At 37.5% G+C, this 16290-nt stretch overlaps 1 protein-coding gene across 3 annotated transcripts in view; it reads left to right on the forward strand.

Annotated features, from left to right (window-relative positions):
• The window catches only part of AGMO (alkylglycerol monooxygenase), a 200473-nt gene that overhangs the window by 143441 nt on the left and 40742 nt on the right, over nucleotides 1-16290 (forward strand). The window contains exon 13 of one of the 3 annotated variants that reach the window (XM_052800848.1): nucleotides 8680-8780. The exons of the other annotated variants lie outside the window; for them this stretch is intronic. Within the exon in view, the coding sequence (XP_052656808.1) occupies nucleotides 8680-8780 (101 nt within the window). The remainder of the gene's footprint in view (nucleotides 1-8679; nucleotides 8781-16290) is intronic. 3 annotated transcript variants of the gene reach the window in all.

The following is a 16290-nucleotide window of genomic DNA, read 5'->3' on the forward strand; positions in this document are numbered from 1 at the left end:
CAGGGATTCCTTCAGCAAGAAGGACTTGACAATTTAAGATGTGTGATGTTGAATCTCATTTGAATTCTTGTGCATAATATCTGATAATTATTTTTTTACCAACACACAACTAAGAAAGAAGTGGTGCTAATCTGGATTGAGAGGACTGCAGGCTTCTTTTTATTTGAATTCTAAATATCATTTTTCCATGAAACTTTGCCATTTTGATTTTATATTTGCAGTCAAGAATTGTATCGTTAATTCCTAGCAGATATCTGCTGGTAATACAGTAATTTGTGTTCTGTGAGAAGTGCTGGTATTCAATACAGACAAGCCATCAGTGATCACACTTAAACAAAAAGCAGCTGGAAATTACTGACTGATTCAGAAAAAAAAGCCTGATTTCTTTAGGAAATTGTCTAATTTGCACAGCAACACAGCATAACTGGCACATATAGACAGATGTAGCTATTGTACAATAGTACAAAATGCATCGCTGATTTTGGATAAGGAATGTATACAATTGTACCCCAAAAGCTTTTCAAAGCACACAAGAATAGTGAGAAATAGTAAATATCCTAAAGAAAAACACAGAACCCTATTACTACCTTTGCCATTTGTATCTGAACAGCCTATTTTTCGGACAGGAATGTGAATTTTCATTGACTAGTGTGTTTACAGTAAAGTTTATGGTAGTTACACAGGTGAATATGGATATTTAAAGTACTTCAGATTTCAGATGTGTATGTTACTTATAAGAAGCTTTCATATGGAGTTAGAAGCTGTGACATTGCTATTGGAAGGGTCTTCAGATTATTAGACTATGAAAGTCTTTTCCTAAAGTCAACAATGACAGCCATGTAAAAGAAACTTCTATAAGTTTGCAGATACTTAAGTGGAGTTATAGATACTGTAGGAGTGTTGTCAAGCTGCACATGGTTTAGGAAATAGTGACAGTAATGATTCCGTGACTGCCTTCCAAAATTTTTACGTGGCTGATTGTCTTAAGGTACTTTCCATGTCCCTCGGAGAGCTCAGAGTAAGGGAAGTTGAGGCAAGACAAGAAAATCTGCTGGCTTCCAGAGCCCTGCTGCTCCAGGACTAGACAGAGTTCAGACTCTTTAGTAGCTTTATCACAGGGGGACTTGGCAGCTTCAGCCTTGGCTGTCTTCCTTGGCTAAAATGCATTAGGACCACCACTGTGCACAGCAGATGAAAGGTAGGCTCAGGGATATGCAAGGAACTTTGGGATTGTCCTCTAGCCTCACACTGTTGTCTCCATTAATCAAGAAATTAATTACTATTTTAGCCAACTGCACTCCTAGGGATTCAAGGACACTAAAATGCATTGCATGTAGTAAACAAAATAAGAAACATTACAAAAGTCATTGGGGTTTTTTGGCCCTTCATTACTTGCTTTTTAATAAAAGAGTCCCCACAGACCAAGAACCCTCAGACAAATATTACAGCTGTTTAAAATTCCATTGTTTGGCAATCAACCCACTTTTTCTGAAAAGGTTTAAAAACTAAGCAAAAACTCAGGTACGTGAGACACAACAAAATGCAAGGCTTATTGTCTTGGTGGAATGTCATGCTAACATGGCATGGTCAGTGCTATATTGCTTTGGTGCCTACGCTAATATGTTTGAGTTTCCTCAGGTAGCACATGGCCTTTGCCCTTGTGGGCAAGCTCTTTATTTATTGATGACTTTTTACAAACTGCAATGAGCATTTCCTTCAGGAAAATAATAATTTAAAAAACCTTCATGTACTCCATAGCAGTGTGACATAGTTATTCTAGCAGAAATCCAACATTTAATAAAACCTTTGATCAGATATTTAAAAAGGAAAACACTGTTCAGTGAACATTGTGCACTGCCCTTTAGTGAGTGGTGATATTATACCAGTCAATGCATTTCACATGTATTTGTGTCCTCTTTACCCTTATACACACTCAACACAGAAACTCAACCCCCTCCTTGTTTTCCTTCCCGCTTATAATCCTCTCCAGCTCCTGACTGCAGTATAACCATGTCCTTCTGATGTCCCGTGCCCAGTTCTGTCCCTGCCATACAAACAGGGGTATCGGGTACTGAGGAGATAGACCAGGTCCATCCACCCTTAATGTAATACTGGGGGGAGTATGGTGGAGAGCCACATGTTTGTAGAAACAGGATAAGTGAGGTGATGGGTTGTGCTCTGAAGGGTGCAGAATACCATGCAAAACTGATAGAATTAACAGAAATGGACACTGAACTGTAGGGCTGTAAGAATCACAGAAAAAGCCTCCAATCCTTCTGCCTTCCCCAGGGCAGGGTCAATAACACTTCCTAACAATGATCCTGGCAGATGTGTTTCTAACCTATTCCAAAGAATTTCAGTGGTGGCAATTCCCCAGGCAATGTATTTCAGTATTTAATTGTTCTTGCAATTTAAAACAAAATTACTAAGCCTGAATCATAGTTGCTGTCTCTTGTCCTGTCCAACATGGATATAGTTTTATTCAGTTTGTTTTTCATATAACTATGTTATTTGTTATGCTTTACATATGTATTTGTGAGCATTTTTTTATACGTATATATCTATTTATAAATAGTTGATTTGACCTTTTGTTACAGTGTTTCAAATATTTCCTGTGCATTCCATCTTGTGTTTGGAATGAGGAAGAGTTCATGAGTTAGGAGAACTTATATTTTAATATTCTTTCTTCGTAATGAGGGGGGTTTTGTTTTGCTGTGTTGGTGTATTTTTTTTTAACACTTACTTCCTTAATATTGTTTTTTTCTAAGTTATTATGAACTATCCTTAACTCCTTTTCACCTTAAGTAAGTTTTCCTTGAAAACTTAGAACCAGTTCTGTAAGTTTATTGAAAACTTCAATGCTGAGGTGAAGTTTGTTGGTTTTATTTCTTTCTTAGTCCTCCTTCCTATCCCAATCATCACGAGGTAATATTTCATGGTCATGTGACCCCAGTTGTCAAATTAGGTTTTGATATTCTCATTGTGTTACCCCTGAAAGTAAGAACCAAATACAGAGGCTCATTCCTTACTGTTTTTACACTTTCTGTATCAAGAAATCATATAGTAGTAAAAAGGCTTAAAAGACAAGCTAGGTACTGCTTAATTTATTTTTTCCCCCCAAAAATGTCATGTTAGGTACAATTTTGTGTTATTACCAAGAGTCATATTATGGATTTTGCCAGTTGCTCACAGAAAACCTCATACTCAATAAAATAAATTATTAAGGAGACGAGATGTTGGATATGATTTTCAGTAATATCAGCTTGATCTTGTCGAGTCTTATAAGTAAAATTGACTCAAAATGGAAATGCAGACTTTTATGAAGATTTGGTATCACATTGAATATTTTTCTAGTCTCTTTGAGCAAAGGCAGCAGATTTTCATGTGTTCCAAACCTTTGCAGGTAATTCTTTTCTTTTTTTCTTTTTTTTTCTTTTTTAACACTATCTACAAGTTAAATATGTAAACTAAATAAAATATTATTCAGAGCAGCTCTATTACTCTCTGATTTTGAACTTAATCTTGAATGACATGCTATAAGCAGTAAGAACTAAATCACATGAGAATCAATTAATTGGCATTATCAAGAAGTCTGTAAAAATAATTACTAAAGCAGAAGTCTTTAAGATTCTGAAGCATTGCACTACCTGGAACACAAGCAGCAGGCAGCAGAAATTCTATAAACCAGGAATTTTGCCAAACCTTCTCAGGCTGAAATCCAAATGAATTTTTTTTAACCCAGCCAGATTTTTCATACTGAACCAAGGAAATTGCAGCCCAGCAGAGTCCTAGGAGCCCTTGCAAGTGAATGTCTGTCTGTTTTGTTGTTGTTTTTATTTAATGGTGTCTGTGTTAGGTACAAACAAAAATGTACATTAACTGGCTGACAGAAAATAAGATGTGAAAATACTGGAAACGGTGCTTGCACAACACAATTTATGATGTGATGTGCATAACGTACAAACTGAGGTTTTGGTGCTGCAAAAGTTTACATACATTATTAACATTATGTACATGGGTAACTCCTGAAGGATCAGATCCTACAAGCCTCACTCAAGTCACTATTATTTCAACATGTTTATGACTGCAAGTCTCAGCTTGCTTATCGGAAGAAATGAAAGCACAGTAACTTCCAAAGGTCTATAACAAAAACATTGCTCTTTATTATAATGTTCCTGTAAGCATTTGTTTTCATAATGCCACAGAACAGTTTCCTTCATTTGACAGTCTCATCTCAGCACACTTACACATTTGAGTCCATGATTTAGACTTAGTTGTCACTGGTATGCTTTACCAATTATGCTGAAATTCCAAAATAATCCCTAAACAAAACTTAATCATTCTTTGTGTTAGCAGACCTACAATTGTCTTATAAAGTCATCAAAATACATTAGGTGATTACAGTTCTTAGATCTAGGTTAGAAAAGGGAAGTCATGCAGGAGCAGATAAGAGAAAAAAAGAAAAAGGAAAATCTATGTGCAGCATCACCTTAGCAAGTACATCATGATGGCTGAAATTGTGTCCTGACATGATAAATGGGCAAAGACTAGCCTGTTCTGCCATGACTGCTGGGGCAGAGGTCACTCACACGGTAATGACTGGGACAGTGCTATCCAATTATAATAGAGAAAAAAAAAGAATGAAAACCATTGCTAATGTGGCTGTAACCATCCTGTAAAAAAGGAGCCTAAATAACCACAGCTTTGATCACTTATTGCAAATGAATCTTTTTGAAAGCTTTTAATGTTTGTTTAAATAAAATTATGGAGTAAAAAATAATTCTTTAAATGAAAACCAAACCTGATCCACCAAATGTGAGCCAAGTTGTTCAGATACATAGCTGCTCTCTGCTGCAGATGCTTCTGAAATAATTACCCAGAGAGAGAACAGAGATAGATTTTACCACGATGTGTAACTGATGAGTGATGACTTACTTCAGTGCAGCAGATGATTTGCAGTTTTGACTATAAAAAGGGTACACGTGGCCATGTATACTGGCAGCATTCATATGCCCAAGATATGCAAGTGTTCAGTATAACCGTACCTATAAACATGATTTAAAATTTTCTTACCCATGGGAGGAGGATGGGGCCCCTTATGGGTGTATGAGTCTGTATGTGTGTGCTTATGAGAGACAGAGCTGTATGGAATGATGAATAGCACAGAAAAGTACTTTTGTCAGAATAGCATAATTTGCTGTCCATGTGTTCTTGGTACAAAGCTGATTTCAAATACCTGAATTATGGAGACTTCTTACCCAGAACTACATTCCAACAAGTGTTGTGGATCGGGTAAAATGATTTAACTGCTACTCTTTCAAGTGGGGACAGAAAAGCAGTCATACAGCATGGTAGAGTGTCAGGGAGCAGCAGCCTGTAAGATTCCTGCTGGGGATGCCTGTGATGTGAGGAAGTCCTTCAGAAGGTGTAACCTGATTCTTGGGTCTCCTTCCTATAACTAGTGAAACAAAAAGCAGGGGAAAGTTTTAAAGCAACTGTCTTTAAAGGTGAGGGAATACCGTTCTCTGATAACATCTGTCAGATAGCGAACATAAAGCCAGTAGTCCTGGCCTCGTTTGACGCTGATGTGCGTGGCCAAAGGAGAAACACCCATCAGGTCCTGGTGGTAGCTCTGCATATTAGATTCAGGCTTTTCTGCATGAAGTCGTTGCAGCAGCTGAAATATGCCTGGTTCAAACCGAGGTATGATTTTCATACAGTTTGAAGTAAGTATCTTTAAAATGTCACGTCAAGGCAGGGCAGCTTTGGCAAATACAGGTTATCCATGGATGGGACAGCAGTCTCCTCCTCTCTCTGACTTATTTTCTTTTTTTAATTGCAGGAGTGGTTGGTTGGTTTGTTTTGTAGTTGTTGTTTTCCCCTTCTCACAATTAGTGTGTTAAATTCTAGTGACTTAAGGGATAAATTCATGGGCACGCTGGCACAATCTGCCTAGCCCTCTTCAACGTGTGAAAGTTTGGAGTACTCAGTCACAGGTGCTCCTTCAGTAGCCATAGAAAGAGTCATTGCCTGAAAGGTTTTATGCGTTTAACTATTCATGCCAGAAAAGGCAGTTTGTCCATTTTCTCTTTCCTTGGGATCTTTTTTTGGTGAACCTCTGTCAGTTGCCAGAAGGCCAGGACCGTTGCCCAGCAGCAGCACAGGCTGTATTCTTCCCTTTCACAAGCTGTGACAGGTCAATGTGAACGGTGACTTCCCAGCAGCCCTGGCAGGTCTTAATTCCTGGTGAAATCTTTTAGTTTGTGGAATTGTCTTTCTAGCTCCATTCCTTGGGAATCCTTAAAACATGTCAGTGCAAAACATTGGGAAATGGAGTCTGAAGTGCTTGTTAATCTTATGACTGATAATTTCATAATGCTGATTTTTAAATTATTATTATTATTATTATTTCTTAAAGCATCAGCAAAGCCTAGATAGAACAGGAGCACCACTAGGGCTTAGGATAGATAACTCCATGCATTGGTGGGACTGGGGCCCGGAGTGGCTATGTCTGTGAAGAGCAGCGAGGGGCAGATGCTCTGTGACTGCTTGACCCCCCAGTTCTGCTGCTGCCTTGGTGGCAGGCTGCAGAAAACCTGTGTGTGTGCAGTCTCATCTGTAGGACTTGGGCACGGAAGCTCCGGTGAGGCTCAAGTCCATCCTAGCAGGCCCTTAGTTCATGTGATAGGCAAGTCCATCCTGTGTGAAGAGCAGCTTCGGGGCCACTCTTGGTTGTCGGTGTGAGCACTCCCAGGGACTGCATCTGTGTTGCCTGGGTGCAGCTCTGAAACTCCTTGTCAGACCTACCCACCCTGCAGGCAGTGAACCTTTCGGGAGACTGTAAGTAAAGATATGAAGAATGCCCTGTGGATTGGTGTATGCAGCAGAGACATTTCATGCTTGGAGCAGTTGCAGCCACTGAAATAACAGTTCTATTAACATACTAATTTTTACTGAATGAAGATAATTTTTAGAATTTAGACTATTTAGCTGATGTACTGAGTAAGAGCCATTGCCTCTAGCAATAGACATTGGGCATAATCATCTTTCAGATAAATCTTTTTCTTCAGTTTGTGAATTGGAAATCACTGGAGGCTGGGAGGGTGTTCTGCAAAGATATCACTGCATGCTCGCCCTGTGCTAACACTCTTCCCTAGGCATTAGCTTTTGGCCACTGTTATAAATCAGATACTGAGCTAGACAGACTTTGATTTTACTAAGTACTTCCTTCTTAATAATCTTAAGCACTGAACAGATCAAAAAGAAACCTGGCATTTTGTCAGGTAAATTCATTCCAAAGATACAAATATTTTGTATCGTTTTACATGCATTGCTTGTTCGGTGTCGTCTGTTTCATTCAGTCTTCACATATGCATCAGGCAGTGCTACTACATAAAGAAAACCCCCAGAAGAAAATTAAACTACTTTCAAGTGCTGCACTTCCCCCACCCACACCCTACCCCCCCCCGCCCAAGCTCTGTCCCATATTTATCAAAGACTCTCAAGTCAATTCTAGACTTTTCTCCCTTCTGAAAAGAAATTCCAAATGCCCTCATTCCTAGTGTCTAAAGGTATGCTTGCTTAAAAATAAATAAATAAATAAATATAATCTTCCTCTTAAAATTTTATTAGGCAACCACACATTACTGGTTTGAGATTTTGGTTTTATTACCAATATTTATTATTATAGTCTGCTTTGAGTTATCCATGACAGCTTATCTAGGTTGTAGATGTACAACCTAGATAAATACAGAGACACTGAGCTTGATGCCTGCAACCTGTATTATTGGCTCAGTCCTGGCACTTGACAAACATGATTATACTTTTTCTACAAAGTTTTTGTCAAAGAGCAGGTTATCAGTTTTTGCTCAAAGGAGCATAAACCAACAAACCCAGTGAGACGTGTGTTACATAGTGAATTGCACACATCACCATCTGAGATCTCCCTGCCTATGTCCGTGAGCTGGTGGAGCTGGGGGTGCACAGAGGCAGCGTTCCCATGGCTGCCTGTAACACTCCTTAAATGCTACCAGTTCCAGGAAGACTTGTTATTTGGGCTGTTGCCCTATTTTTTCACAAGGAGACAGCTCACATCCCAGTTTTTGCCTATGCCAACAAACCTGTCTTCTCCATAAACACTGATCTTGGTGAATCACAGTCTGAAAGTACCATGTTCTCTGTAGGAAGCTGGTCAAACAAAGAGAAATCATTATTTTTTGTGTCTCAGGATGGACGAAGTTTCACCTGGGCTGACCCAGCATGAGCTTGTCTCTGTCTTCTGCTCCTCTGCATTTTTCTATTCCATATGGTATCGCAGATGCCCAACATTATTGTATATACCAGAGAGGTGACAGTATTTGTGTTACCATTCAGTTAGACAATTGGAGTGCTTTCTCAGAGGCCTGAAGAATTTTTAATGTAAGGAAGAGCCATAACTAAGGGAAAAGAGGGATTGGGACAGAATCAAAGGAGAATACATGCTTAGGCATATTCTTCAAAGTCACCCATAGTATAGAATTGAAGCTTTAATAATTGTTGTCCTAGGGAACTTTTTAAAAAATCATCATCATTGCAGAGTAGAACAGAGGATGTACAAGACTTTTCTAGGTGAGGACTAGAGGAGAGACCATAGAGACACTGAAAGACCGTTGATCTACAGTTCTTTTTTCTTGAATACAGGAGATATGTGGGCTCCAGACTTCAAACAGAGCCTGTAAACATGAAAGAGTTTTTCCCTACACTTCAACAGAAGAAGGTTTCTTCTCTGATGTTTTGATATGGTAGGGAATTTTCGTGGTTGCTGTGTGTGATTTCTGTGCATGTGTAATTTCCTCAAGCTTAATGGCTTTCTTTAATGGCATACATCATTCCGTCAGTTGTTCGTAAGTCTCCTCATGTTAAGAAGACATTTTCAGTTTGGCCTGTGTAAGAAACCACCATTTTTGAGCACAAACTGAACTTTATGCTGAAGGTCTGTTCTGGCACCTGAGGTTTTCTGTGCACTTTTAAACAGATTTGAGCCTATACAATTCCAGGTTTTAGATTTTTCAAAAGCTGCTTACATTCTTCATGCTGATAGCAATAGAAAAAATTTCAATTTAAACAATTCTGAATTAACATCACACCTTACTCAGATCCCAAACTGCATGGGACAGCTCTTATCTACCGTTGCATGTACATACAATGTAAAATTACTATTAATGGGCTTAATAGTAGCCTGTCTTCCATATATTTTGTTGTAAATGTTGCAAAGTAATGTCAGACACCCAGAGATTTCAATAGATTTATTATTTATGTTTACATTAACTAATAAATGAGCCATTACCATATAAGCAGTTTTCCAGAAAACCAATTCTAAGGTTAAAAGAGCCTCAATATTTATCATTCTGAGTGATAACAAATGGAACCTTCACTTTATTTTAATAACTTAATACTGTAATGTGCAAACCTCCTTATATACTTTGTATAATAAAATAGCTGTTGCTTTTGCATGTGGAATTAGGTATGTGGTGATTATATAAAAATGAACATTCTTCTGATTCTAAATGTGAAAAGCTGACCTTTTAAAAACACTTTAACAACTTTTAGTGTTATCATAAATCTTACCAATTCTTTAATGTTGCAGTTTTTTGGTTGCATATATTACACTAGTTCTTCTACGAGTCAACTTTTGTTACACGGAAATTTGGGCCTGGGGCCAGGTAGAGCTTTGGAGAGCTTTTAAGTTTGAGAGCCTGTTTCACAGCTGGAAAGCTCCCCAAAGTGAAGTGATCCCAGAAGAATATGTTTCCCATTACCCAAATCTCTACCAAATCATGCCTTGTAGCTCTAAAATAATTAAGACTTTGGAAGCCCCAAGAGGTCTTTTTTGATCCATGAATGAAGTTACCCCAGGTTCAAATAACTAAAACCTGACTCCCTCTTAACCAATGAAACACAAAACCCATCCATTTGTCAATGTAACATAAAGAGAATGCTCAAAAATGTCAGAGTCTTTACACTTTAATGGTTTCAACCTCAGGACATGTCAAGAGTTTTGATTGCAATTGTTGGAGATCAGGCTGAGGTGTCTGTGCAAGTCCCCAGGGCAGAAGAGTTAATGTTCTATAAAATATGATGTAAAAAGACACGTTGCTTTATTTTGAAGTTTGAATGATGATGAAATTGATAAAATCAGAAGGAACCCTTCAAGTCCCTTCCGTTTCTATTAGTAATACATTCTTTTGCAGAGTAAGAACACTGTGATTAATTTTAAGAGGCAGGCCACTACTTCTACTATAAGAATAAAATAGGAAGTAGGTATTTGTTGGAAAAGGTAGCATACCAAGGTATTATGAAGCCTTTTACTTATTTTATATTCAATTAAAATGATACAATGGCTATGGAAGATATCTTACTGAGAGAACATGTATAACTAAGAAACACTTCCGGATTCACTAGAGGAAGAAATTGACTGGCAGGATTTTGCTGGAAAAGTAACAGGACAGGGTTAATACAAGTATCCAAACTTCACTGAGATTCAGAAGGAGAAAAAGTTGATATTCACAGGCTATGATTCCTACAAGATGAAATTTGTAGGAAACATAACAACATAACTGTCTTTGCATTTCTTTCAGTTTTTATTAGAAAAATTCAACACAAAAAAGTTTATTAGAACCTGCTGTGGGATTATGCAATGTCAATGTAGTTTCTAGTCTACTTCTAAAGTCTGTGACTTCAAAAAGGGGAAAATTTTGCAGGATGCTAACTTCTGAAAATTTATTCCTGTATTCTTGTGCTTGTTTAATGATTTGTGGACAGCTGAAAAAGAAAGTGGGAGATATGTATTGTGAGGGGACAACTGATGTCACTTGAGCATCTGAGAACTTAACTGTGCTCGCAAATCAGCCATCCATATAAATTTAATAATGCTTATTTGTAATTGCTGATGAAATTTTAATCTCTCAATTATTGGCACCTGCAAAATCTGAGAACTAAAAGTATATTCCTTAACTTGAAAATTTTTTTCTGAAACCAGTCTACTGACTAGAATTTCTGCTGTGTAACAGGTGGTATTAATTTATTATACTTCCGTATTTTAATACAGCGTAAACGCCATAGTAGTTAAAGTATTCATTTAAACAGCAAAGCTGTAAGGAAATTAATCAAATACAATAGAGATATTTACATACCTTTCCTTTAGCGTGTGCATATTTATGGTTAGACTACCTACTGGATGATGATACTGAAATGAGTGTGGCTTATACAACATTGTTAAGTTGGTCAGTGCGCCTTATTTCTGGTCAGATGAAAGTATTCTATTCTTTCTATGTTCACTTCTTAGAATCTGTTTTGGAAGCAGGCATGCCAGCTGATGGAGATTTTTTGCAAATACAATTATGTTCACCTCTTGAATTGCCAACGTTCCATCAACTGGCAGCAACTCCAGACACTGGTGATTGATAGCTAGACTAGACTGGTAGCTAAAAGATTTACAACCTGAAGAGAGACTATCTGAAGCAGATAAGTCCAAAATTGTCATTAAAAATTCTTCCTTACACTGGAAGTACCCAGACTTCAGCTGCTTTGTTTGCTCAATGCTGCTGCAATCTGAACATGCCTAAGTCTGGTGGGGACCAAGACGAAGTTCCCCTGTCTGTACCATGGGGACTCCAATTCCAATATATTTTTACGGAATACTGTCACGGCACTGACAGGTTCAAGCTCCCTTCAAGATGCAGCAGCATTTGTTTTGTTCTGGCGTGCACACAGTTGGTACTTCTCCCTCTCTCCCCTGAAGTATAATAGGCTAGCAAAGACAGAAGTTGTTCATGAAGCAGAAGAACCAGATGCAATTCTTTTTTCTTTCTGAAGAGACAAATATACATCTTCTACCTTCCAGAGCAGTACCTGAATCAGCAGACTTTATTTTATCTGGTGAATGTCGTTTTAATGCAAAGTTCCTTGCTGAAGTTGCATAAAAAGCAACAAAAGCATGGACTGGAATTGAGGTTTCTCAAGTCAGCAGTCTGTGGAGTCATGTTCACCTTTTTTGGTGAACATTTCTTAAGTCTTTTATTGTATTCCTGTGTAGAGGTATAATTTCAGCAGGAGTGAAAGAGTATTTTTCCTTTTTCAGTATAGATTTTAATATGGCAGCTGGAGCATGCAAAAGAATGGATGCGGGTGTGGAATTCCTTGAACTGAGGAGAAAATTGAAGTAATCTTCCTAAACAGTTTATCTCATGACTTTATAATAGATTAATTTTTTGGAGGGCGACTTTGTAAAAGCTTGGTACAGTCATCACCACCTGCTTCTCTACCTACATTTTAAAAAGTGTGAGTCTTGCTCAGCTTTTTGAGGCACCCATTTGTTGGGTACCTCACTTTAGGAAACAGGCCTGAATACATGACCCTGGAGATAGACTCATACTGTAGATCATCAGTTAGGTCCAGAAGTGTTCAGTTGCACTATAAATTGAAGTATTTATTCTCTGGGGAGAAAAGGTATTTTTCTGTGATTGCTGGTTGCAGTCCCCTGTTTGGTGTCCTAGCCCTCTTGGACCTCCTTTTGAATATCTTTATTTTCCCTGTGTGTTTATAAGGTGTTTTAAGCATCTATGTAGAGTGAGTGGCATCTGGGTTACAATTTCTTAGCAGGGGCCTAAAGTTTAGGCACTGCACTATGGATCCTGCCCTGGGTTACATTTGAACCTGTGACCCAGAGATGTAAAGTTCCATGTTATATTTCCTGTCTTCTGAGTCATCCAGCTCAACCAAACATATTCTTACTGTTGCTAAAAATGTACTGCATATTGACTGCTGACAGGTTATACTGTCTTTGTCCAATTGCTTCATATATTACCAAGATTTGTACATCAGACCTGGCAGTGTTATTCTTTTGTGCTTGATGCTAGTCTTGTGCTTATATTTCAGGAGTAAAGTGTTCCAGAAAAAATAGCTGCAATATAATTAGATTTATTATTACATTCTCTATTTTCTGTTAGTCACTTTTAAAATTGGAGGCCAAATTTTCAGCTGGCATGAATTCCTTTAATAAATTCCTTTCCTTCCAGAGTTCCCTTAATAAATTAGCATTCCTGTTGAATGTGAAAAGAAGTACGTTGATTTGTGCTCTGAGATTGCATGGATTAAATTTGACTTCAGCTTTTCATCTGTTGCATTGATCTTATTTAACAAAAGACCTACACAGACAATATGTTTATAAGGACTGGATATTAAGCATGCTGTTTCCTGTACTGTAGATAGCAGACGTTGTCAGTAAGCAACCAATTGTATTTTATTTTACTTTAATATTACCACGTGGGAAGGCTGACAAAATCTCTCATGTGATCATTTTTCAGGAACAGTGTGTTGTATTTATACTGATATTAGAAATATTTATGCATCCAACTGTTGGCAAATAAGAGTGTTTGCTTTTTTTTTTTTTTTTTTTTTTAAAGAAAATGATGAGTGGAATGGGTGGTTTCTGGATGAGAATGATTAATTATTCTCATCCATGTGCTGAGTTAGAAGTATGTAATTTATAATTTGAAGAGTTATACAAATAATATAGAATGCTGATGAATAACATTCCCAAATAGAGTTAGATTAACATTTCAGTACTTTCATAATTATATGGGACAATATTTGGGTTATTTATTGCTTTAAATTCTATAATTAGCAGCTCTAGTATGTTTTTAAGAGCAATATTAGTCTGAGGAGGGACAAGGAAGTGGCATATTCTTTGGTTTGTTTCTAGAATAGAAATGGCTTGGTTATGCGTATGTTTATTTTAATTTTCTTCTTGTGTTTCTTCCTCTTCCTTCTCCATTTAGCCTTTCATACTTACCTGAACAAACACACTTTCACTTCCACAATCCATATTTCATTCTGACTTTCAGCATCATTCATATTCCTTGCATTCCTTTTTAGCAATGCACACTTGCTCACTCTTATAACAAAAAACATGCATTGTGGTTAGGCAGCAGAGGTCAGCACTAGTCTTGTGTCACAGGTCAAACAAGATCACTTACATTCTTTATCAGGGTCATTTCTTCTCCCTGGGTGGGATATGAACTTTTCTTTTTCTTAGAGAGGAAACAGCACAGATGTTCACCACTCCTTGTTCAGAATCTCTGCTGCATGGTTTACCATCATCTTTCATGTAAACTTCCAAAACAACAAGACATGAATCACACATAACTTATCCTACTAGTTATGTTCAATATTCTAACAGCAGAGTAACTGCACAGTGTATTTAAGTATACTTGTGATGTATGCAAAAAGTTAATTCCATATTTTTTAAGTTATATTTTAAGATATCTCCAATATTCATAACAAATACTTATAAAATGCTCAAAGTGTATTTCTGGATTTTCATAGAGGCATATATTTTTCTGTTGCATATGATTTCACACTTCCTAATATAACTTGACTTAATATTGTAAATGTTATTTTTGTCCATTTTTTGCAATGTTTGTGCAACATAATAACATTTAAATGTAATAATTCTGGTTAAAAATGTTTGCATCTTTTGTGATCGTTTTTCTCTAGCTAAAAATAAGCTCTTCTGTCATTTTCAGCAGTAGAAATACAATGTTACTAGTATTTCTTATTATTCTTGCATTTTATTGATCCTAAAGGAAATAGGGTATTAATTATGCTTTCACCAGCAAGTATTCCTCTTGCATGGATGAATGAGGTAACACATAAGAAGTTATGTTCCTAATCTTCCAATTCATGATTGAATTTTTTGTCAGTATGTTTCAGCAACATCCCAATTCTAGGTATTTTTATGTTATAGGCATTTCCTCAAAGATATGTCATTCTCTCTTCTGTTTACTCCATGCTTACCCTTTTTGTTCCCAAAAGTTGGAATATGAAACTAGCAGTATGAAAAAAACCCCGAAGCAACCAAAGTCACAACAAACCTTTATTGAGAAGTTTCAACATTTCAGATGCTTTCTCCCACTTTTAAAAAAAAAGCGTTTGCTTTTGTTGGTTTTCCTCCAAAACCAGTAGGTGTTTGTGTTTGCTATTGTGCTCATTTTCTTCAGAAAGCAACATTTCCTATTGGTTTTGAGGCATCAGTACAACTAATGAGTCTTTTGGGTTCTCTCTCGAGTGCCTGTGCACTACAAAGTAGTGCAGCGGAACAGGAACTGATCTCTAGAGCAAACTGGTTGATGCTGAGGACCTTAGTCTATGCCATATATGTTTGGCCTGGCTGTAGCCTGGTCTGCAGACTGAATGCCCAATAGCAGCTGGAGAGCATTAGGAGTGCTGCCAGAGGGCATCTTCTAGTTGTGTTTCACCCCAAAGGAATCCAGTTCTAACACTCCAGAGCTGCAATGTGAACCAAACCTCAGCAAGTGGGGATGACCAGGAGTTTTGCTTTTAGACTATACTGACCTCAAATAAAACACTGTGGTAAATGCATCCTTTGCACCTTAGCATCTTTCTAGGTACAGGAGAAATTCAGTATTTATATCAGCTGAGAGCAGAGTTCATTTTTTTCCCTTTATGGACATTCAGCTGAGTTTGTCACCTTATATTCTCATATGTTCTGTCTCCAGGTTAGTTTGCCCCTTCTTGCAATCAGGTGCTAAGGAGCTCAGTTTCTTATACTATTTTAAACGCCTTATCACACAAATTGGGAGTTTTGGTTTAGGTTTTGAATGACCCGGGTTTTCATTCCTTAATTCGGTATTCACAGAGAAAACAAGGGGAAAAGGAGAAAACCAAGGATCATGGGAGACTGATATCCCAGTAATATCCCAGATATTACTTCTGGGAAACCATACTCAGTACAGCTGAGCTCATATCTGAAAATTACTGACTCATATAACAAGAATAGTTAGGTAAAGTCAGTTTCCTGACTTAACAGCACCACCCTATGTTATTATTGTTTGTGTTACAGTAATACCTAGGTGCCTGTTAAGGTTCATCATCCCATCATGCTAAAAGAGTCTCTTTTCCTCAGTTCAGGGACAGGACAGAAATTAATGAGTAGGTAAGACAGAGGGAAAAATGGTCAACCAAAGATCCCAACTAATTTTACAAAAGATGCAGTAGTTGTAACATAACTCATTGGCAAGATGTTGGAACAGGCTAGGTGTTAGAGTAGTTGTTGATGTGAATAGTACCAGGCAAACAGTATTTGCATGGACACGTTCTTAAAATTGCTGTCTTACTTCAAATCACCAAATAAAGCAGGGTATGTGTATTATATGTTGGGAAATATGTGCAAATATTTTCATGAATGGGGGGGGGGTGTATGTAGGATTTTGCTATAGGGGAACGTCTGTC

The sequence above is a fragment of the Harpia harpyja genome, chromosome 1 (genome assembly GCF_026419915.1).
Source record: "Harpia harpyja isolate bHarHar1 chromosome 1, bHarHar1 primary haplotype, whole genome shotgun sequence".
Lineage (NCBI taxonomy): Eukaryota > Metazoa > Chordata > Aves > Accipitriformes > Accipitridae > Harpia > Harpia harpyja.